This window comes from Trachurus trachurus (genome assembly GCF_905171665.1).
Source record: "Trachurus trachurus genome assembly, chromosome: 3".
NCBI lineage: Eukaryota > Metazoa > Chordata > Actinopteri > Carangiformes > Carangidae > Trachurus > Trachurus trachurus.
In genome coordinates, this window is record NC_139893.1 from 38,475,295 (window position 1) to 38,495,107 (window position 19,813).

Sequence of the window (19,813 nt, forward strand, 5' to 3'; positions counted from 1 at the left end):
ATGGGATCTGCGCCCCTGTATGACTGGAATGAAATATGATCTTGTTCTCAAGGACTGAATTTCAATGAGTGACCAGTGGTATAAAAATATAAAAGTATCAAATACAGCTTGCATTAGGCTCACTGAAACACCTAACTGATGAGGATGTGTTCTGAATGTGTTGGTGTCTTTTTGTGGTTGTATGTGTTTCTCTAAAAAGTTGCAGTGCTTTAAGCTCTCAGGGCCATTTGTCCTGGTTACTGCATGTAGGTTTATATTCCTCCACTGAGCTTCAGAAGGGAACACTGTGGAGGGAAACATTTGTTCTAACAAAACTAAAAAGATGACTTCAAACTGCTGAAGCTTCTTTTCAAAAAAAAAAAAAAAAAAAAAAAGGCGTTGGATTGTGCAGTTTCTGGGTTCTCTCCACTGTTTTTGTTTGAGGTGGTTTTTACAACATTTAACAGGGTTCCCACGCATCCTGGAAAACCTGGAAAACACATGAAAATTTAGGGGAAAAAAGTCAAATGTCACAATGTGATAAATAATTTTCCAGGATAACTCAAGCTTTTCTGGGACATCAGCTACCAGAGCTCTGTTTGACTTTTACAGACCCCACCAAGGATTTCTTTTTTGAAAGAAGTGTCTAGTGAGAAAACTGGAGACTTTTAGTCGATGAGTGTTTCCAGTGTTGGCTGCATGAGAGCATGAATGTTTTCTCTGCTGAGTGGCAGATGCATGGTTTAAAAACAAAAATGTTGTTCTATGATAAATTTGTAATAATTTCTAAGCATGTAAGAGATTATTTCATAGATACGTCAGAGCCATAGACTGTACATCTATAATCAGACTTCTGGAGGTGAGAGAGGAATAAACTTAGAAACAAACTGGTTAAATGTACAAAATAAGGGACAACTGTTGAAAAGAACACTTCTCCAAAACATAAATAGATAAGTCTTGGAACACGATTTCAGGTAAAGAGTGGGAACCCTGTTTAAACAATGCAACATTAAAGGGATAGTTCAACATTTTGGCAAATTAGGCTATTGTTATAATCCCTATAGTTTTAGGAGTATAGGTTCGTTACCTTAAATTGTCGGTGCAAGCTATTTTTAGAACGGTGGAGCAGAGCCGCAAGGTGCTCAGAGTTACGTTACGGAGGCTAATGGGATTTCTTGGTTTCCCTCATCAAATACACAATCCAACAACTCCAAAACGCTCTGGTGGACAAGTTGTGACCTGCACATTCACCACGCTATGAGATAATAACAGAACGTTACCAGACAGAGTTGTTTTAGAGGTAAATTCATGCAAAACCACTGATGCGCGTTCCCATCGGGGACAGTTTTTCGGCAAGCAGTCTCTGTATTTACCTCAAAAACAACTCGTAACATTCTGTTATTATCTCATAGCGTGGTGAATGTGCAGGTCACAACTTGTCCACCAGAGCATTTTGGAGTTGTTGGATTGTGTATTTGATGAGTTTGATGAGGCAAACCAAGAAATCCCATTAGCCTCCGTAGCGTAGCTCTGAGCAGCTCGCGGCTCTGCTCCGCTGTTCTATAAATAGCTTGCACCGACAATTAAAGTTAACGAACCTACTGCTAAAACTATAGGGATTATGGCAATGGGCCAATTTGTCAAAATGTTGAACTACCCCTTTAAACCCTTCACATGAATAAAATGTAGAATTTGTAAATCTTCCTCACCAGAGTCTGGCCCGAGTGTTTGCTGGGATGTCTGACGGGCTGGTGGCGGTGTACAGCCTGGTGGACGACCTTCCTCTGGAGGGGGAGACCTACCTGTGTTCACACACCCTCAACAAGACAGTGTTTGGTCTGAAGGACTCGGACCCCCGGCAGAGACCCTACCCAGTCAGGAGCATGGCTCTGGTCAGCAGCGGCTCCCAGGTGAGCAGAGAATCAGTCCCAACTTCATGAAGAGAGAAGTTGTCACCACCTCATGTTAACACTGTGTCCTCCTGCCCCCCCTGTCCCCCCTGTCCCCCCTGTCCCTCCTGTCCCTCCTGTCCCCCCTGTCCCTTCTGTCCCCCCTGTCCCCCCTGTCCCTCCTGTGTGTGTCTCAGTTATGGTTCTCCAACGGTCCGGGTCTGCTGGTCATCGACTGTCTGAGCCTCACGGCCGTTCACAGGCTGGAGCCCTACAGCCCGCCGTCTTCCATCATATCCATGGCGACCAGCTTCAGTCTGTGGGGAGAGGAGGCGGTCTGGACCCTGGACGACCACAGCAACACCCTGCTGCTGTACCACGCCGCCTCCTACCAGCTCTGTGCCAAGTACTGGTGAGTGGAGCTGTAACGTACAGCTGTGATTCCCAACCAAGGGTACACAAGCACATCGCAGGGGGGACGTGGAAACATTTATTAGTTTATTTCCAAGATGATAAGTAGATATTCCCAGTCATTTCATAAGCCCGTTACTAAAGGGATATTTCAATTTTTGGCCTATTGCCACAATCCCTATAGTCTTAGGGGTAGGTTCATTACCTTTAATTGTCGGTGCAAGCTGCTTTTAGATCAGCAGGGCAGAGACGTGAGCTCTGCACAGTGCACAATATTTCCGCCTTTCCCTCATCAAACTCATCAAATATATGATCCAGCAACTCCAAAACACTCTCATGGACAAGTTGTGACCTGCACATTCACCACGCTATGAAATAGTAACAGAACGTTATGAGTTGTTTTCGAGGTAAATACGTAACCAGAACTACATTCCCAACACGGCTGCTCGGCAGAGTGACTTCAAAAGTGAAATTAGTTACGGGTATTTGCTTCATGTGTCTTAATGTTACATAATTATACTTTATTATTTCATAATGTGGCGAATGTGCAGGTCACAACTTGTCCACAGGAGTGTTTTATTGTGTTGTTGGATTGTTTGATGAGGGAAATGCAAAAGTACTGTGCGTCCCGATCTAAAAACAGCTTGCACCGACAATTAAAGGTAATGACCCTACTCCTAAGACTATAGGGATTATGGCAATCGTCGAATTTGCCAATATCTTGAAATAACCCTTTAAGACACATTTGGCCACGACAAACACCAAAACAGCCAGAAACAACTAAAATGCAGGAGAATACGTGTAAAATGTCTTTGTACAAATTAAAGAGAGACATTTTAAAAAAGTTGTGTTACATTCTATATGACCACTTTTGGAGAATCATCAGTAGCTACTGTATTTACCCTGTTTACTCCTGTTTTTTCCTTTGCTGAGGGTTTCCCTGCACAGCAGCTTCTCTGAATAAGGGCCGAGATATACTTGCTGTAAACTACGCGTACGCGAGCTGCCGCGCGTATCCTGCGTCGCGTCACCTCGCGTCGATATGTGCGTTCGGTCGCAGGCGACGCATCAAACGGACGCAGGATACGCGCAGCAGCTCGCGTACGCGTACTTTACAGCAAGTATATCGAGGCCCTAAGGCAGGTCTTAGACCTACAATTGTAAACTTGATTCGTACTGTGGTGTGCTTTTATGAAATGATGTACTTGAATGGGTGATGTGTGAAGTACAGTTATTGCTGTAGGCTATTTTATATTTTTCTATCCTTGAAATGTTTTTTATTGTGTTCTGTTGTTGTGAGACATGTCTATGGTGAAACCAAAGAGGAATTTTCACTCAGTGGATAATAAAGTTTTCATAAATCGTAAATCGTAAAACATGTATGAGTGATGGGGGACTCATGGTCTGACAAAAAGGCTCAGGGGGTGCACAAGACAAAAAAGGTTTTGTGCTTCGGGTCAAGTAAAATGAATTTATACTCTGACTTCATGTTAAAGCGATCATATAGTGGAGGTGAGTGGAGCAGTGGACCGGCTCATGTTACTGAATGACTTCAGGTGTATCACACATATATATCAAAGTTCCAGTGTCTGTTTCTGACTTCCTGTTTTTGTTTCAGCTGCAGGGACAGCAGCCCTCTACGAGACACCTTCACCGTGCAGCCTCCGGCGGGGGTTACCACGGCGACAGCCACAAACCTCGAGACGACGGACCAGGAGGAGAAGCTGGAACTGACCAACGGAGAGGTGACGCTGATCTACAGCGAGGAGGCGGGCACTCAGATCATCCCGCACCAGGACTCTCTGATGGACTACTGCTCCATCTCGTCCAGCTGCTCCCTGGAGCCCCCGGCCTCCCACTGCTCCAGCCCCGCTGACAGCAGCTCGTTAGCCTCCCACAGCGCCACGCAGCGTCCACTCCCACCGCCGCCACCGGCTGACCGGGACCAGCAGGCGTCCATCAGCCCTGATCCTGTGGACTCTGAGGAGACAGGAAACCCCACGGTGCCCGAGCTGCAGGCCTTCAAGGTGCTGACGGTGGAGGGAACTCTGTGGATCCCCAGGTACACCATGCTGAATGTGAAGATGATGCAAGTGTGAATAGGGACAGAGCAAAGAAACACAATAACACATGTTAACATCAGCGTTTTAAAGAGCCGGTGACACGGAGCTTTCCTGTTTCCGATTGTAAGTTAGAGCAGCTTTCCCCGAGCAGCCCTCTGCTGTCAGACACACAAACACATTTGCATAACAATTTGCATCAGCTTAACCAGATAAAAGGTGCCAGAATACACAATGTCTCTTTTTGGGTGCTTGGATGCGTGTGTGTGTGTGTGTGTGTGTGTGTGTGTGTGTACTGAGCCCCTCATCACCCAGAGAGCAGATGAACACAACAATAAATGATGGAAAATAAATATTTGCAGATTAACAGTGATTGGTGATTCATTGCTGCACCAATAATAATAGCATTACTAATCATAATTAACTTTATTTAATTGCACTATTCATAACAATGTTTACAAAGAGCTTTAGAGAAAGATAAAAGAAGGAATTGGAACCGATCAAAGAGCAGAAGTAACTTACATGAAAATATTGATTACGTAACATGATGGGAGAAGAAATCACACAGATTTTAGTGTTTATTGTTTGATATGTACTTTCTGCCCTTTTAAATTGCCCCTTAGGGACAAATAAAGTGATTTGAATTGAACTGAATTGAAAAATAAATGAATAAATAGAAAACACACAACAACAACAACAACAACATAAAGGGATAGTTCAACATTTTGGCAAATTGGCCCATTACCATAATCCCTATAGTCATAGCAGTAGGTTCGTTACCGTTAATTGTCAGTGCAAGCTATTTTTAGAACGGTGGAGCAGAGCCGTGAGCTGCTCAGAGCTACGCTACGGAGGCTAATGGGATTTCTTGGTTTTCCTCATCAAACTCATCAAATACACAATCCAACAACTCCAAAACGCTCTGGACCTGCACATTCACCACGCTATGAGATAAGGTAACATTACGAGTTGTTTTTGAGGTAAATTCATGCAAAACCACTGATGCACATTCCCGTCTGAGGCAGTTTTTTGGCAAGCAGTCTCTGCATATGCCTCGAAAACAACTCTGTCTGGTAACGTTCTGTTATTATCTCATAGCGTGGTGAATGTGCAGGTCACAACTTGTCCACCAGAGCGTTTTGGAGTTGTTGGATTGTGTATTTGATGAGTTTGATGAGGGAAATCCCATTAGCCTCCATAGATTAGCTCTGAGCAGCTTGCTGCTCTGCTCCACCGTTCTAAAAATAGCTTGCAACAACAATTAAAGGTAACGAACCTACTCCTAAAACTATAGGGATCATGGCAATGGGCAAATTTGCCAAAATGCTGAACTATGCCATTAATATTATCAGATTTAAAAGAGAAAGACTTTGCAGCCTGGTAGCAGGAGGCCCAGGAGGTTTGGAAAAATAATTAGATCAACTCACCGTGTTGTGTGTGTGCAGTGAAATCTGATCTACATACATTCCTGTAGATAGATAGATACAGTGAAACAACCTTGTTAACGTGTGTGACGTGTGTTATCGTCGGGCAGGCGGGGAGGTGACGTGATGGTCGTGGAGATACAGTCCCATGGCGACCAGCTGAGGGGGCGTGTCATCGCTGTCCTCAGTCCACCTGGATGTTCCTCTTTAGGGTGAGTTCACTTGCTGGTAAGAATACGTGTTGTTTGGGGGCTGTTTAACTCACTGGGTTGAGCAGGTGCCCCATATGCAGAGGTTACAGTCCTCGTCGCAGCCGGCCCCGATTCGAATCCCTGTGTGCCCTTTGCTGCTTGTCATTCCTCCTCTCTCTGTCTCCCCATTTCCTGTCTGTCTCTACTGTCCTGTCAGTTAAAGGGATAGTTCACCCAAAATTGAAATTTCACTCATTATCTACTCACCCTCATGTGGACTAAGGGCTGGGAGAAGTTTCAGAGTCCTCCGTGGCTTCTCTGAGTTACAGGGGGTCTCAGCGTAGCAGTGCATTTCCATATAACGGTTGCAAATGGATACCAACTGTCTTCGTAACAAAAAGACACACCAAAAAACATCCAAATACCTCCATGCTGCTCGTATGTAATGTCCCTCTTGTATTGAAACCCCGAAATGCGAAATTGTCCCGAAAAACATTAAATAAGTCTATATTTTAAGCTTGTTTGTAGCGGAAGCTTCTCGAAGCTCCTCTTCCCGGTTCGTCTAATTTAGACGAATCAGGGTCTGTCCTCTTCCCAGTTCGTCCAAATTTGACGAACCAGGAAGAGGAGCTTCGAGAAGCTTCCGCTACAAAACAAGCTTGAAATATAGATTTATTTAATTTTTTTCAGGACAATTTCGCATTTCGGGACTTCAATACAAGACAGACATTACATACGAGCAGCATGGAGGTATTTGGATGTTTTTTGGTGTGTCCTTTTGTTACGAAGACAGTTGGTATCCATTTGCAACCGTTATATGGACATGTACTGCTACGCCGAGACCCCCTGTAACTCAGAGAAGGCACAAAGGACTCTGAAACTTCTCCCAGCCCTTAGTCCACATGAGGGTGAGTAGATAATGAGTGAAATTTATCCACGCTTTATGTTTGTTCTTGCAGCACAGGCTTGAATCAGTGATGTAATGATGTCACCTGTTTATTTAATGAGAACGACATTGAAACTGAATTTAAATGTATGTTTTTATAAAATGCCTTTATTTTTCTTTCCTTTGCAACTTTGTCCTGGGAGACTTTTTTTTTTTTGAATGACTCATTTAACTGATCCACATTAGCCTTGGAGTCATGAAGTTTTGTGAAACCATATAATGAGGGATTCAATAATGCAGCTTAAATGAGCTGGAAAAACAACAATAAAAAACAATTGCATCATGAGGTGTCTGTTAAATGTCAGTGCAGGCGGTTTGTGGCATCAGTAGAAAACCACAGTGATTTTCACGTGGGTGAATTTGCACCTTCCACTGAGCTGCCGTCCCCAGCGGTCCTTGATAAGAGGAGAGCGCTACACGGTGATGAAGCTCAGCCGTGGCCGGGTTCTCAGTGGGCGCCGCTCTGTGTAGGAGGTGAAGTATGACCATGTTCAGAGGGTGCAGCGGGGGTCTTTGATCCGCTACGGAATGAATCAGACGCAAACCGGCTGCAGCTCGGAGCCAAGTTTGAATTGGAGGGCTGGTGTTTATGTGGAGGTTCTGGTTCACCAAACAAAATAACAGCATGTGTATAAAACACAGAGACCTGCAGCTCGTGCACAAACAGGCTGCTCATCTATTTGTTGGTTTAACTTGTGTTTATTATATATATGTGATATATGTGTTGTTTGGCTCCAGGAACTATTGCTTCCTAACATTAAAAACCAACTTATTCCTCTGAGCTGCACAGGTTGAACAAGCTGCATGTGAATCCACTGACGCAGCCTCAATAAAGCGCAGCGGTATCCTTCATCATGCGCTCATGGAGCTTCGCTGAGTCTGTAATTATTTCTGTAAAGCCGCCAGCAGCTGGTCCCCGACAGAAAGGACTTCTGTGTGAGCCTCAGCAGAGAGGCCTGGTCCTTTTAGCAACAGGCAATAAAAGAGCCACCTCGAACAGGGCCTTTAATAAGCAGTTATTACACTGTGCACCTGTAACGCAGGCGACATGGCAGGAGGTCAGGGGTCGCCGGGCCCCAGGGCCTCGGCTTGTAGTTGTGATCTTCAGGGGGCGTAAAGCAGCTTCACATGGAACATTTCAACCCTGAGTTATTGTTTAATGCAGTGGTTCTCAAAGTGGGGTCCGGGGACCCCCAGGGGTCATTGAGAGGGTTAAAGGGGGTCCCCAATTTTTTCTTGAAATGTTACCACTTTATTTTTTCCTGACATATTACATTTTTTCCAGAAATTTCTCAAACTTTTTCACAGATTTCATGCCATTGGCCCTAATTTAAACGTACATTGACTGAAAAAAGTAACGTTATTTAGTCTCAGAACAAATATTTGTGTATTTCTGGTGTTTGTTTCAAAATTTTGTCCAATGGGAGTTAATCTGTGTCAGTTTAGGGGTCCTCAAAGCAGAAGTAAGAGATCCGGTCGTTTTGGCTAACTTCTTGTCAGCCGATGGAGTTCTCGCTCCTCATTGGATAAAGGTTGTAGGATACAAGGAAAGTTTTCTCCTCGGCTTACAGCAGAGCAGAGTGACTGACAGACCCGTGTTTCAGACCAAACACTCTATAGAAGTGATTGCTGTCGGAAGATAGAACTATTTAAGACTTATATTAACACAAATATTCTGCTTACTTCTGCTTTAATCTAAGAAAGTTTGAGAACCACTGGTTTAATGAGTCTGTCAGTGTGTGTGGGTGTGGGTGTGTGTGTCGTCCTGAGTATCACAGGAGGTGAACATCAGAGAGGATAATGATACACCTCCGACACACCAAACAACAATGGAACAACATAATTCCGGGTTGTTTCCCAGTGATACATGGGTGAGGGAGCTCAGGATCCAAGGTCACCAGAAGCTCTCCTTCCTCCCAAGATGCTTTGTGTCACAGTCTTCATAAATTAGACCGAGTTCAAAAAGTAGATGTCGTCTTTTTTTTTTTCTTCTTTCTTTTTTTTTTTCTCTTTTTCAGCAGCTCTTAAACAAACAGTAACCTCTGTGCTGACAGTGTGCTCAGTGTCCTCCACCAGTCGCTCCCTAGAACTGCCCACTGGCTTCCAGGAAAAGCTAATTACAGTGCACAGAGATGTCCCACCAACTTTAGCTCTCTCTCTCTCACTCTGCTACTCGCAAAAATCGATCTCCTTCCCTCCGTCCCTCACTCTCACTCTCTTTCTCTCCCTTTCTCTCAGGATCCTGGAGGAGGCAGCATTAGTGGCAAAGGACACAGTTGTATGTGGCTTTCATAAGGAAAACATGGAGTGGTGCCTGTGTGTCTGGAGGGGCTGGGGCTGCCGCGAGCTGGAAGTCTTCTACCAGTCCTACGAGGAGCTGGGCCGCTTGGAGACCAGCATGAGGAAAAGAAGGTAGCCGTTGTGCTGCGGCGGGGCGCGGGGGAACTCAGAATCGCAGCTCTGTGCGCGGCGGGGGCGAGCCAAAGGGAATACACGGCCCACAGACTGCCAGTGTTCGGAGCAGGGGGGCGGCCAAATGCTGACATCAGGGCAACGTAGGAGGGGGAGGAGGGGGGCTCTGCTATAAGGGCCCAGCCTCAAACTGTGCACAGCGGTTATATCCCCTCGCTACATACCTCAGCACCAATAATATGTTAAAGGCTGAATCAGTAATCTCACTGCAGACGTGAAAAAAGCCACAAAGCTGAGTCACAGACGGAGGCTGCCAGAACAAAAAACTTCACTCAGTGAGCTCTTAATTGCATTTTCATATTGAGCGCTATATACCATATTTGGCTACTGGCAAGCCGACTGTGGACCCGGTTCAAGATGTGGTGGACCGAGTCTGGTTCCAGCTGCTGCTCTGCTCTATTGTTTATTCTTTGTCTATTTCAGTCTTCCCTCATTTAACCGTTCCAGCTCCTTCGCCTCGGGAGGACGGGGACGGGGACGAGGCGACGGGACTGTGTTTTTTTAAATGAACCGGGGCTGCTGGTAAACAGCTGTGTGTGTGTATATGTGTGTGTGTGTGTGTGTGTGTGTGTGGAGACAGACAGCAGATAGTGGATGGGTGGATGGCAGCGACACTCACACTCTCAGAACACAGTGTTCCCCCCCTGTTCTCCAGTGTATCTCAGCACTAAACCGTGCCATATGAGTGTGCATGCCAGCCGCAGCTTCCCGCTGTTACCAGAGCGGCCTGCAAGCGAGCAACGAACATCTGCGCTCCGTGCAACATTATGCAACGCACTAGTTGTTCTCAGCTCTTTTTTTGCCATTCAAGCTTAGTGCTTCTGGCAGGTCCTCACAGATACGACACTTTGTTCTTGAACAAAGCTCAGACTTGCAGGGCTCTCCTCACTCCTTCGGTAGGAAAATGTTCTCTCTTTCTTTTCTTTTTTCTTTTTTTTTTTTTTGTTGTTGGGTCATTTTCCCTGTCGCCGCTGCCCTGCCTTTTCCCTTCACAGGATTCACATTATCCTCACATGCATGAGGAATTCAAAGGAAATGAAGAGGCGCATACTGAGCATGACGCAGAAGACGGAGGCCGTGCGCATTTTGGAACGCAGCGTAGAGGACGACGTTAGTTCAGTTCCACCACGGCCCCTTCACAGCACACACACACACACTGCAGCTGAACAGACGACACCAGTTGTTCTGATTCAGCCAGGACAGGAACCTTTTAAAGTCCATTCACTCACTCCGTCCCCTCATGAGGCTCTGACCTCGAGTTAACAGCTCATCACAGGAGCGTTGTTGTTGTTCAGGGTGACAGGAAACACGGACTAGGCCTCTGAGTTACACATGTTCCTGGAACAGCGTCTGAGACTCACAGGTCAGGCTGTGTTACCACATGAGTCACACACTTGTTCAGATGGACCATATACTACGTGAGCGAATGCATTCGCTCCCGCTTTCCCTTCGTGGCATTCGTGCGACCGGGCGGGAGCCCTCTCCTCTCCTCTCCACGAGACGAGACGAGATCCAATTTGATCCACTACGGTTTTAGTTCACACGGGACTTTTCATTCAGCTGTTCAGACCAAAACATCTGGATTATCACCAAAGATGACTGAGGCATTAGATACTGTCATCACTGTACTGATCCAACTGGGAGGTCACATGTTTTTCTATCAGTAATCTCTGCAGGAGGAGGAGGAGGAGGAGGAGGAGAACACACAGGAGAGAATCAACCTGAGTGAATGAATCACATTATTTTATCTGATGCTTGGTGAAGTCATTTTTATATGAGACATTGAAGATTCATGCACACGTTGCCATTGACAACAGGGTGAAGGCACTGTACAGATTTTTAAAAAAACGTGTTCCTCTTTTGATTTTAATCAGCACATTTTCATTTTCATCAGCCACCACCAGTAAAGATGTGTACTGTATATAGTCTGTAACGGCCTCGGAGCAAAGTGGAGCTTATTTATTTATCAGGATGTATAATGAGAGTCTATTGCAAATGGGACTAGCTGTGTAATCACTGTACAATACGGTTCTGAATAAAGTTCTTATGATAATTTGTGAAAATTGTCCCGACTCATTGAGACAGACGGGAAACCTCACTTCACTGTCGCCTTCATCTTCTGAGACGGAGACGGAGACGCCTCTTCTGATGAAGTGACGATGACGGATGGAGGAGGAAGTGGATAACGAGGCTCCTGCTCAGCGTGATGGGACACGAGGAGGCGTCTCCATCAGAGAAGCTTCCTGATGATTGAAGGGGAGAGGGGGGTGTGGTGGGGTGGAGGGGGGGGGGCTGCCTCGACAGGTTTGAGAGGAGAAGGAGAGAGCGTGGAGAGCAGTATACTGATGATGACAATGCTGGAAATGACACACTGATCCTGTGAGTGCTGTTAGTGGTGTAACTGAACTGACAGTCGAAACAATAGAACGTAGTAGAAACAATAGATAATGATACACAAGTGTTTATATTTAACCTTTCACTACCACTCTGGAAAGAAAATACAGCCCCGTTTCTAAAACAGTAACGGATGTGAGGTGTAAATAGAAACCCAATGGGAACAAAGAAATCTCAAATGTTGAAAGTGAGGAGTTTCATAGTCTTTTGAAGATTTTTTGCCCATTTTGAGTTTGATGGCAACCACACATTTCAAGAGAAAAAAAAAATGGTGGAACGGTCATGTGTTTTTGCCTTTGTTTTATTCAGGTACAGGTCAGTGGAGAGAGAGACAGAGAAAGCAAAGCAGGTCAGATTCAAACCCACGGCTGCTGCTGTGAGGACACAGTGGATGTGGCACATGGACAGCACATATCACAGGGGTGTCAAACGTACGGCCTGTGGGCCAAAACCGGCCCGCCAGAGTGTCCAAACCAGCCCACAGGATGAATTTGCCAAGTGTGAAAATGACATAGAAGAGATACTATTACTGAAATTCCATGTGTTTTTCTAATTATTCTCTATTATCTCATTATTTATAGGTTATCATGCTGTTATTTTAATGGTTCGGCCCACTTGAGATCAAATTGCGCTGTCTGTGGCCCCTGAACTTAAAGAGGAACTATGTAGGACTTGTAGAGTAGCTTAACTGTTACATTTTTACCTTGATTAAAAAGCTTTTGCGTAATTGTGATGGTTTAATAAATAGCTTAACTTGTAACAAGGGAGAATGGAGGCTCTCTGTCTTCCACGTGACGTGCGTGTCACTTCATTGCATCTCTGGGCTGAAAAACAACTTTGCAAGATCATAGCCTCCGACCCGGTGTCCCAGCTCTCGTCTCTGCGGCACCCCGTAACCCATAATTTCTTGTTTATGATGGATGAAACTACACAAAATTTACATGTTGCAACATTGTATATGATAAATGATCTACCGCTCTATTGATTGATTTCTCGCCGGCTTCGTTGCACACAAATGCACATGGCCGAGAGGAGGGTTAGCAAAACAGAGGAAAAGCGACCGGACTTGCATAGTTCCTCTTTAAATGAGTTTGACAGCTCTGGTCTACCAGGTGAACCACTGAGTCACCTTCACACAGGTTCATGTCAACCACTCTGAGTGTTTGTTGGAGGATTTCAGAGTCTCCTTTTTAGCTTTCACACGTTAGATTAGCAACTCAGTCGTTTGGTACATTAGCATGAATAGCACGTCCATGCAAAAGATTAGCTAGATCCTAGATGGCAGGACAACTGACTTCTCAGTGCGGCAGAACCACCATCTGCATCCAAGCAGTGTCCTCTTGTTGTCAAATGTTAATACATGTTCCACTGCTGCCTTTAGCAGTCGGTTCAGTGTACATACTGTAGTGCTGCACACTCCCCCACTCACTGTTTCAGCTTTACATCTGAAATGGATCCAAATATCGATCCATTTTTTCCGACCGAGCTGCGTGTTCATCTCCTGTCACCATGTGCTGTGTCGTTCAGTGAAGCCAATGAATAAAATCACCCGCTGAAAAGATCTCACTTTGTCAGCTAGTCTCCATCAAACATAGGAAAAAACTGACTGAGTGATTGAAGTTATAGATTGATTTCCTAGAAATGCACTCATAACAGACCGCCTGATTCCTCACGTGGTCGCTAATGGAGCCACATGAGCACAAACACACATCATCTTCCCTGTTGTTTTAACAGACTTTCCTGATGGATCAAAATAAAAATGATTTGTCTGGTCTGTTGGAGTCGTCAGAGACCCGTCAGTGCTCAAACCACTGGAATCAGGCTCAACAAGTTCAAGAGTAACTGTGTGGTTCAGTTAAACCAGCGTTCATCAGTTGTCAACAAGCAAACTTTTCAAATAGACTCTTAAACAGAGTTTGGATTGTTTGCCAGGGCAACAGCACTTCCTGTTCTGGAGGCCGGAGATCATGAGGAATAAATACTGTTTCACTTCACTGGGGAAGACCCCACAGAATGGTGCACTAATGTTTTTAGTGAACTGATTCTTGTGGTTTGGGACATTAAAACACACAATGTTGTGCAGGTCCCTGTCTCATTGTCATGAGCACTCTCCTCAAAAAAGCTTCTTTCAGACTCGACAATATGATGAAAATGCGTGAACTAATATTTTAATCCTGATGTCTTCATCGGGAGCAGACCTTGCCTTGTGACAACAATTATAATGATAATTTAAAATTTCACATAATTTTCACGGCAAGTTACAGAATAAAAAAGGAATATTTTAATTGCTCAATTAGAAAAAGGAAAAAGAAAAAAACAACTAAATATCAAACATTTGTTAAAGCTGTTTCGGATGAAAGAATGTTTGAAGAAGAGTTTCACAAGACTCTAAAGATGCAGCCCGTCTGATCTCAGTAGGAGCCCTGGGGCTCTAACAGCAAAGTCCTGCTCATCCTTAGTCACCAGCCACTTCCCTGGAATAACCAGCAGTTACACAGGCACATAGAGGGTTAATCAAAACCAGATATTGGTTATTGATTAGTAAAACTGCCTTTGCTCTCTCGGGTAAGAATGGAGTTTATAAAGTGAATACAAATATATGTATATATAAACTTATATGTATATAAAATCTTGAAAATAATTTCCCTATAGGAAAATTGAAAGGGATAGTTCACCCAAAATTCAAATTGCACTCATTATCTACTCACCCTCATGTGGACTAAGGGCTGGGAGAAGTTTCAGAGTTATCCCTGGCTTCTCTGAGTTACAGGGGGTCTCGGTGTAGCCCCGAGATTGAAGCCCCGAAATGCGAAATTGTTCTGAAAAAAATTAAATAAGTGTATATTTCAAGCTTGTTTGTAGCGGAAGCTTCTCTTCCTGGTCCGTCCAAATCTCGCGCGATTTGCGCCGGCGTCAGTGCGATCACTGACGCCGGTTCAGAACAATTTCACATTTCGGGGCTTCAATACAAGACGGACATTACATACGAGCAGCATGGAGGTATTTGGATGTTTTTTGGTGTGTCTTTTTGTTATGAAGACAGTTGGTATCCATTTGCAACCGTTATATGGACATGCACTGCTACGCCGAGACCCCCTGTAACTCAGAGAAGCCACGGAGGACTCTGAAACTTCTCCCAGCCCTTAGTCCACATGAGGGTGAGTAGATAATGAGTGCAATTTGAATTTTGGGTGAACTATCCTTTTAAGGTAAAGAAATGTGTAGTTAGTCTTTGTTACAGTTTGGGTGGTACTGTAGGAGGCAGCCAGTATCAGTTGTTAATGTGTGGATGTGACACATCACATTAGTGGTGCAAATGGGGGGAAAAATGCACAACAATAGGAGTGAGAAAAATAAGTGTGTTTGAGTCAGGAACAGTCTGGTTTGATTGATTTGATAAATCCATGACTAAGCAGCCAGGCTCAGGTAGGCATGACACCACCTGTCTGATCACTAACCAGCTGCATGAATCAGACCAGATATATCATGTAGCCTGGTTTACATGCATGTTCAATGCATTCAGAAACTTCGATCGATCTCTCTGCTGTAACTCTGTGATACCTTCAATGATCCACAGTCCTGACGGGACAAACAGCTACAGAGATTTTCTTGGATGTACAAACAGCCCCTCCTGTAAACAAGACGACAGGCTGCTGCCAGGAGTTTACCCAGCAGCCAACACGGTGGCACTGCAAATATCATGAATGATGCTCTTGTCATTTAAAAAGACTTGGCCCTCAGTTGGACTGATATGAATAAATCATGCTCAGTCCTTGGGTTGCTCTCAGTTAACCTCTGCTCTGGCCGGAGCAGCCGCAGCAGCAGCAGCAGCAGCAGCCGTGGCCTCGCGGACCAGACCGGCCGCCGCTCCCGTCCCGGCTCACTCCCATCCCAACAACACATACACACACACACACACACACACACACACTGGGTTTACTCATCTCTGTTTTGCTGAGTGAAAACCCCGTTTAAAGCTGACATATGGATCAATGGCTGACAGTTTTCCTCAGACAGCAGAGGGCGGTAGAGAGCAGACCTGACACATCCTCTGCTGCTGTCTGCTGGTTTCCCTTCACCTCTCTAATAACACCTCTGTTATCAGAGCAGCTCATTAAAGTCATGCTGGGCTTTATTATGACATGTTCCACTGTTATCCTTTTGTTTTTCAATGTTAAGGTCCTTAGTAAACAGTCATTTCACTACAACTACACAAACAAATTGCAGCGTTAAATATTGTTTTCTCTGAGATTTTAATATTATATCTTTGGTCCTCACACAGACGACAACAAACCATCTGTTCTTGAATGCAACTGACAACAACACACTGACATCTCAGTCTTGATCCTTCCTGCTCTGACCCTGTGTTCATATTATCATCAGTGCACTGACCCTTCATGGTTTGTGAAGTGCATAACATATTTCTGGAAACCTCACACACCAAACACACACAGTCTTTGTTATTAATATCATTCGTCATCATCATTGTTTATTGTCACACCATAATAAAAACATACAACACTCAATACATTAAACAAATCACTGAATCAATCATGTATCAATGTCAATGTATCAATATCAACAACATCCTAGAAATAAGAGATTTTAAGAATAATTATAGCTGCTGCGCAGCGATGGGTCGGGTCCGGGCTACTTTTGGGCAAATTTAGGCAATTCTGAGCAACAAACAGGAGAATAGGAAGACAAGACAGTTGACCTTATAATGTTCAATTTGCACCAGTTGAGGATTGAACCCACAACCTTGGGAACCAAAGACCAGTGTCTATCGCACTGAGCTAATTGACAAGTGGCAGTTTAACAGTGGCTTCACAACTTGAGTAAGCCATTCACTGTCGTGTAGGCAGATTTGAAACCACAGTAAAAAGAAAAATCAGTTTTTGAGGTAAAATAATGATATGTATTTGTCAAACATCTACTATGAGTCTAAGATGTTAGGAGCCTTCGCGCATGGACCAGTCCAAGCTATTTGTTTTTTTTTAAATTTAGAGGCTTGCTGTGATGCCACCATTAGGACAATTGTCTTGTGTTTCATATTGAGGTCAACTGACATTTTGATCTGTCATCATCATCATCACCATCACCCTTGCTGGGTCTCGAACTCACAAGCTCTGACACCAAGAACCAGCTCCTAACTCGCTGAGCTAATTGGCTGGTAGTGAGACCTGCTGTGTAGCTTCATTTATCCACTCAGGGAGTCAGTGCCCAGGCAGCTGTTGTCAAGGCAGATTTCAGAAAGTCAGAAATTCTGTTATCTAAACAAAAATCTGTTAATACATAAATTGCATTTAGACAGCAAAACAGCTTAAAGACATGTGACATTTTGATCCGTCATCATCATCATCATCACCCTTGCTGGGTCTCGAACTCACAATCTCTGACACCAAGAACCAGCTCCTAACTCGCTGAGCTAATTGGCTGGTAGTGAGACCTGCTGTGTAGCTTCATTTATCCACTCAGGTGAGCCAGTGCCCGGGCAGCTGTTGTGATGAAATGGTCAAAATGTCAATAATTCAGTCATCTAAACAAAAATCTGATAATACATAAATTGCATCTTGACAGCATGGAAATGTTGGTGATTTGTTTTTAATGATAAGTGTTTTGCTTCATAAGAGAAAATCTGATGTTTATAAATTCCACTCTCACATTGACTGCAGTTGTTCCCATGAGAGCAGAATTCAAAATGTTCTAAAAAATTCAGTTTTTGAGTTAAAATTCTGATATTTGCCAAACTTCATCAACCATGAGTCCAGAATATTGTCATTTTTTTTCAGGAAGATTGAAAATGTATTTATCAAGAATTTGATGGTATATGTTTACAGTACTGTTTACAGTCAAACGTTTTCATGCACTGTAGGCTCAATTTTTGCTTAATCAAAAATCCGAGAAACAAGTTTTGTGGAGGACAGTCTGGAGATGCTCTGTAGCAAGTTTGGTGTCAATTGAGCAAAAATTGTGGGAGGAGATACATTTTAAAAGTTTTACAGTTATTGAAAAAAACAGAGTGATGGACTTCATAATTTGTAATAAGTTTAAGTGGACAAAAGTTTCAGCAGTATTGAGGCTACATTGTGGTGAAGTTTCAACACTGTAGCATCTACCGTTGGTTTGGTAGGAATTTTTAAAGTTTTTAAATTTAAACGCTTATTGTGCCCCCCCTAGGAGGGGGGGGCACATGTCCTTGGAGTTGAGTGAATCTGGCATGGGGTTGGATGTTTCTGTGAAGTTTGGTGAGTTTTCACCCATGGGAAGTATGACTTCCTTGGAAGAAGAAAGAAAGAAAGAAGAAGAAGAAGAAGAAGAAGAAGAATTCCTAGGAATACAATAGTGTCCTGTCAGCTGCGCTGCCCGGACCCTAATAAAAATATTTTAAAAGAAAAACAGTGCTACACAAGACAATCATACTAATGTTTCCACAATGGTGACCGATATCTCACATCACTAACACCAGGGCTAACCAGCTGAGCAGTGATGGCATTTAGTTTAGTTTAACTTTAAGTTTATCTGTATCAGGAACAATGTACAAAATAACAGAGAAGATTTAGCTTACTAACTACTTTCCATCCGTAGTCCCTGGGCAGGTGAGTAAGAACCATAGAAAGATAAAAAATTGTCAACTTACATAACAGACCAAACATCCATACACATTAACGTATATACACCCGCTCAAACATCACAAACATTCAGGTAAAAAACATATTTCATATCAGAAGGAAATAGAAACATACAGTTATTCAAATACTTCATACTTTGACAAAGTTAAAAAATAATTTATGTTTAAAGTTAAAGCAGAAGTAAGCGATCCGGTGGTTTTGGCTAACTTCTTGTCAGCCGATGGAGTTAGCAGTCCCCGCCCTCGTCATGGATCTATTGGTCCTCGTCCCTACGTCACCACATTCACGCGCATCCCTTGGCTGCACACACAGAGAGGACTGCCCCTTTATGCCGTTCTCTCTCCTCATTGGATAAAGGTTGTAGGATACAAGGAAAGTTTTCTCCTCGGCAGAGCAGAGTGACTGACAGACCCGTGTTTCAGACCAAACACTCTATGTAAGTGATTGCTGTCGGAAGATATAACTATTTAAGACTTATATTAACACAAATATTCCGCTTACTTTTGCTTTAATGCTGACAGGACTGGTTTCTTATCCATTCTGAGAATCATTCAGTTTGTAGATAAACTGGTACATCAGATGTCTAAGCAAAGCCTGAAATGAGCTGACTCTGCACTACAACATCTCAGCTGTTTCAATAGTATCCTCATGCAATCATGGTATGCAACCTGCAGCGTATGAATGCTCGCCTTCTTAAATTTACACCATAATGGGGTATAAAGGAGGCACAATATGCTCTAAAGAGACAAATCTTCACATGGTCTGAACATGTGTGAAATGTCCTTCTCAGCATTCTTTCTATTGGTTTGACTTGTTGGGTTTAAGCTGTGACACTTACGATTTACTTCTGCTTCCTGTGTTCACCATTATGCATCACAAGTGCATCAAAGTGGGTCATAGTCAAAATGGTTTAAGAGGTGAACTGGGATCTGCAGCTTGTGTTGAGTTGATGGTTTTACCAAAGGAGTTCAGAGGACTGGATGCTGCTGGACTCTGCTGTTTCATGTTGGTTAGAGTGATTTTCAGTGACCACACGTAGAGACACCTCCTCCACCAGAAGCTGATAAAGCTGCAGAGCCAGAGAGTCCACGAGGCGCCTGAGACAAGCACCCATCACCAGACAGGATACCTATCTGACGGGCCAATCAGCTGTCTCGCTGCTTTACCCGACAGGAAGGACGATTACCATGCCAAACGACAGGAAGTGGAGAGATATGATAATGTAAGATGTGTTCCTTCCTCTAAGAAACTCCATCACCATCAGGCAGCTTGAGAGAGTTTGCATCAGTGAGTGGAGGGATGTCTGGGTGTTGAGTGTGAGGAGAGGCTGAGACTGAGCCAGGGAGATAACGCTGCACGGGGGGAAACAGAAGCTGCTGCAGCGATATGTCTCAGTACGGGCTGTAAAATTGGAA

The 19,813-nt window shown here is 44.0% G+C and overlaps 1 protein-coding gene across 1 annotated transcript in view; it reads left to right on the plus strand.

Moving 5' to 3' along the window:
- The window catches only part of lrrk1 (leucine-rich repeat kinase 1), a 97,510-nt gene extending 88,098 nt beyond the window's left edge, over nucleotides 1-9,412 (plus strand). The window contains 5 exon segments of the mRNA XM_083997562.1: nucleotides 1,692-1,889; nucleotides 2,066-2,280; nucleotides 3,898-4,341; nucleotides 5,874-5,975; nucleotides 9,139-9,412. Coding sequence (XP_083853688.1) covers nucleotides 1,692-1,889; nucleotides 2,066-2,280; nucleotides 3,898-4,341; nucleotides 5,874-5,975; nucleotides 9,139-9,316 — 1,137 coding nt within the window. The 3' untranslated portion in view covers nucleotides 9,317-9,412.
- Nucleotides 9,413-19,813: the final 10,401 nt, after the last annotated feature.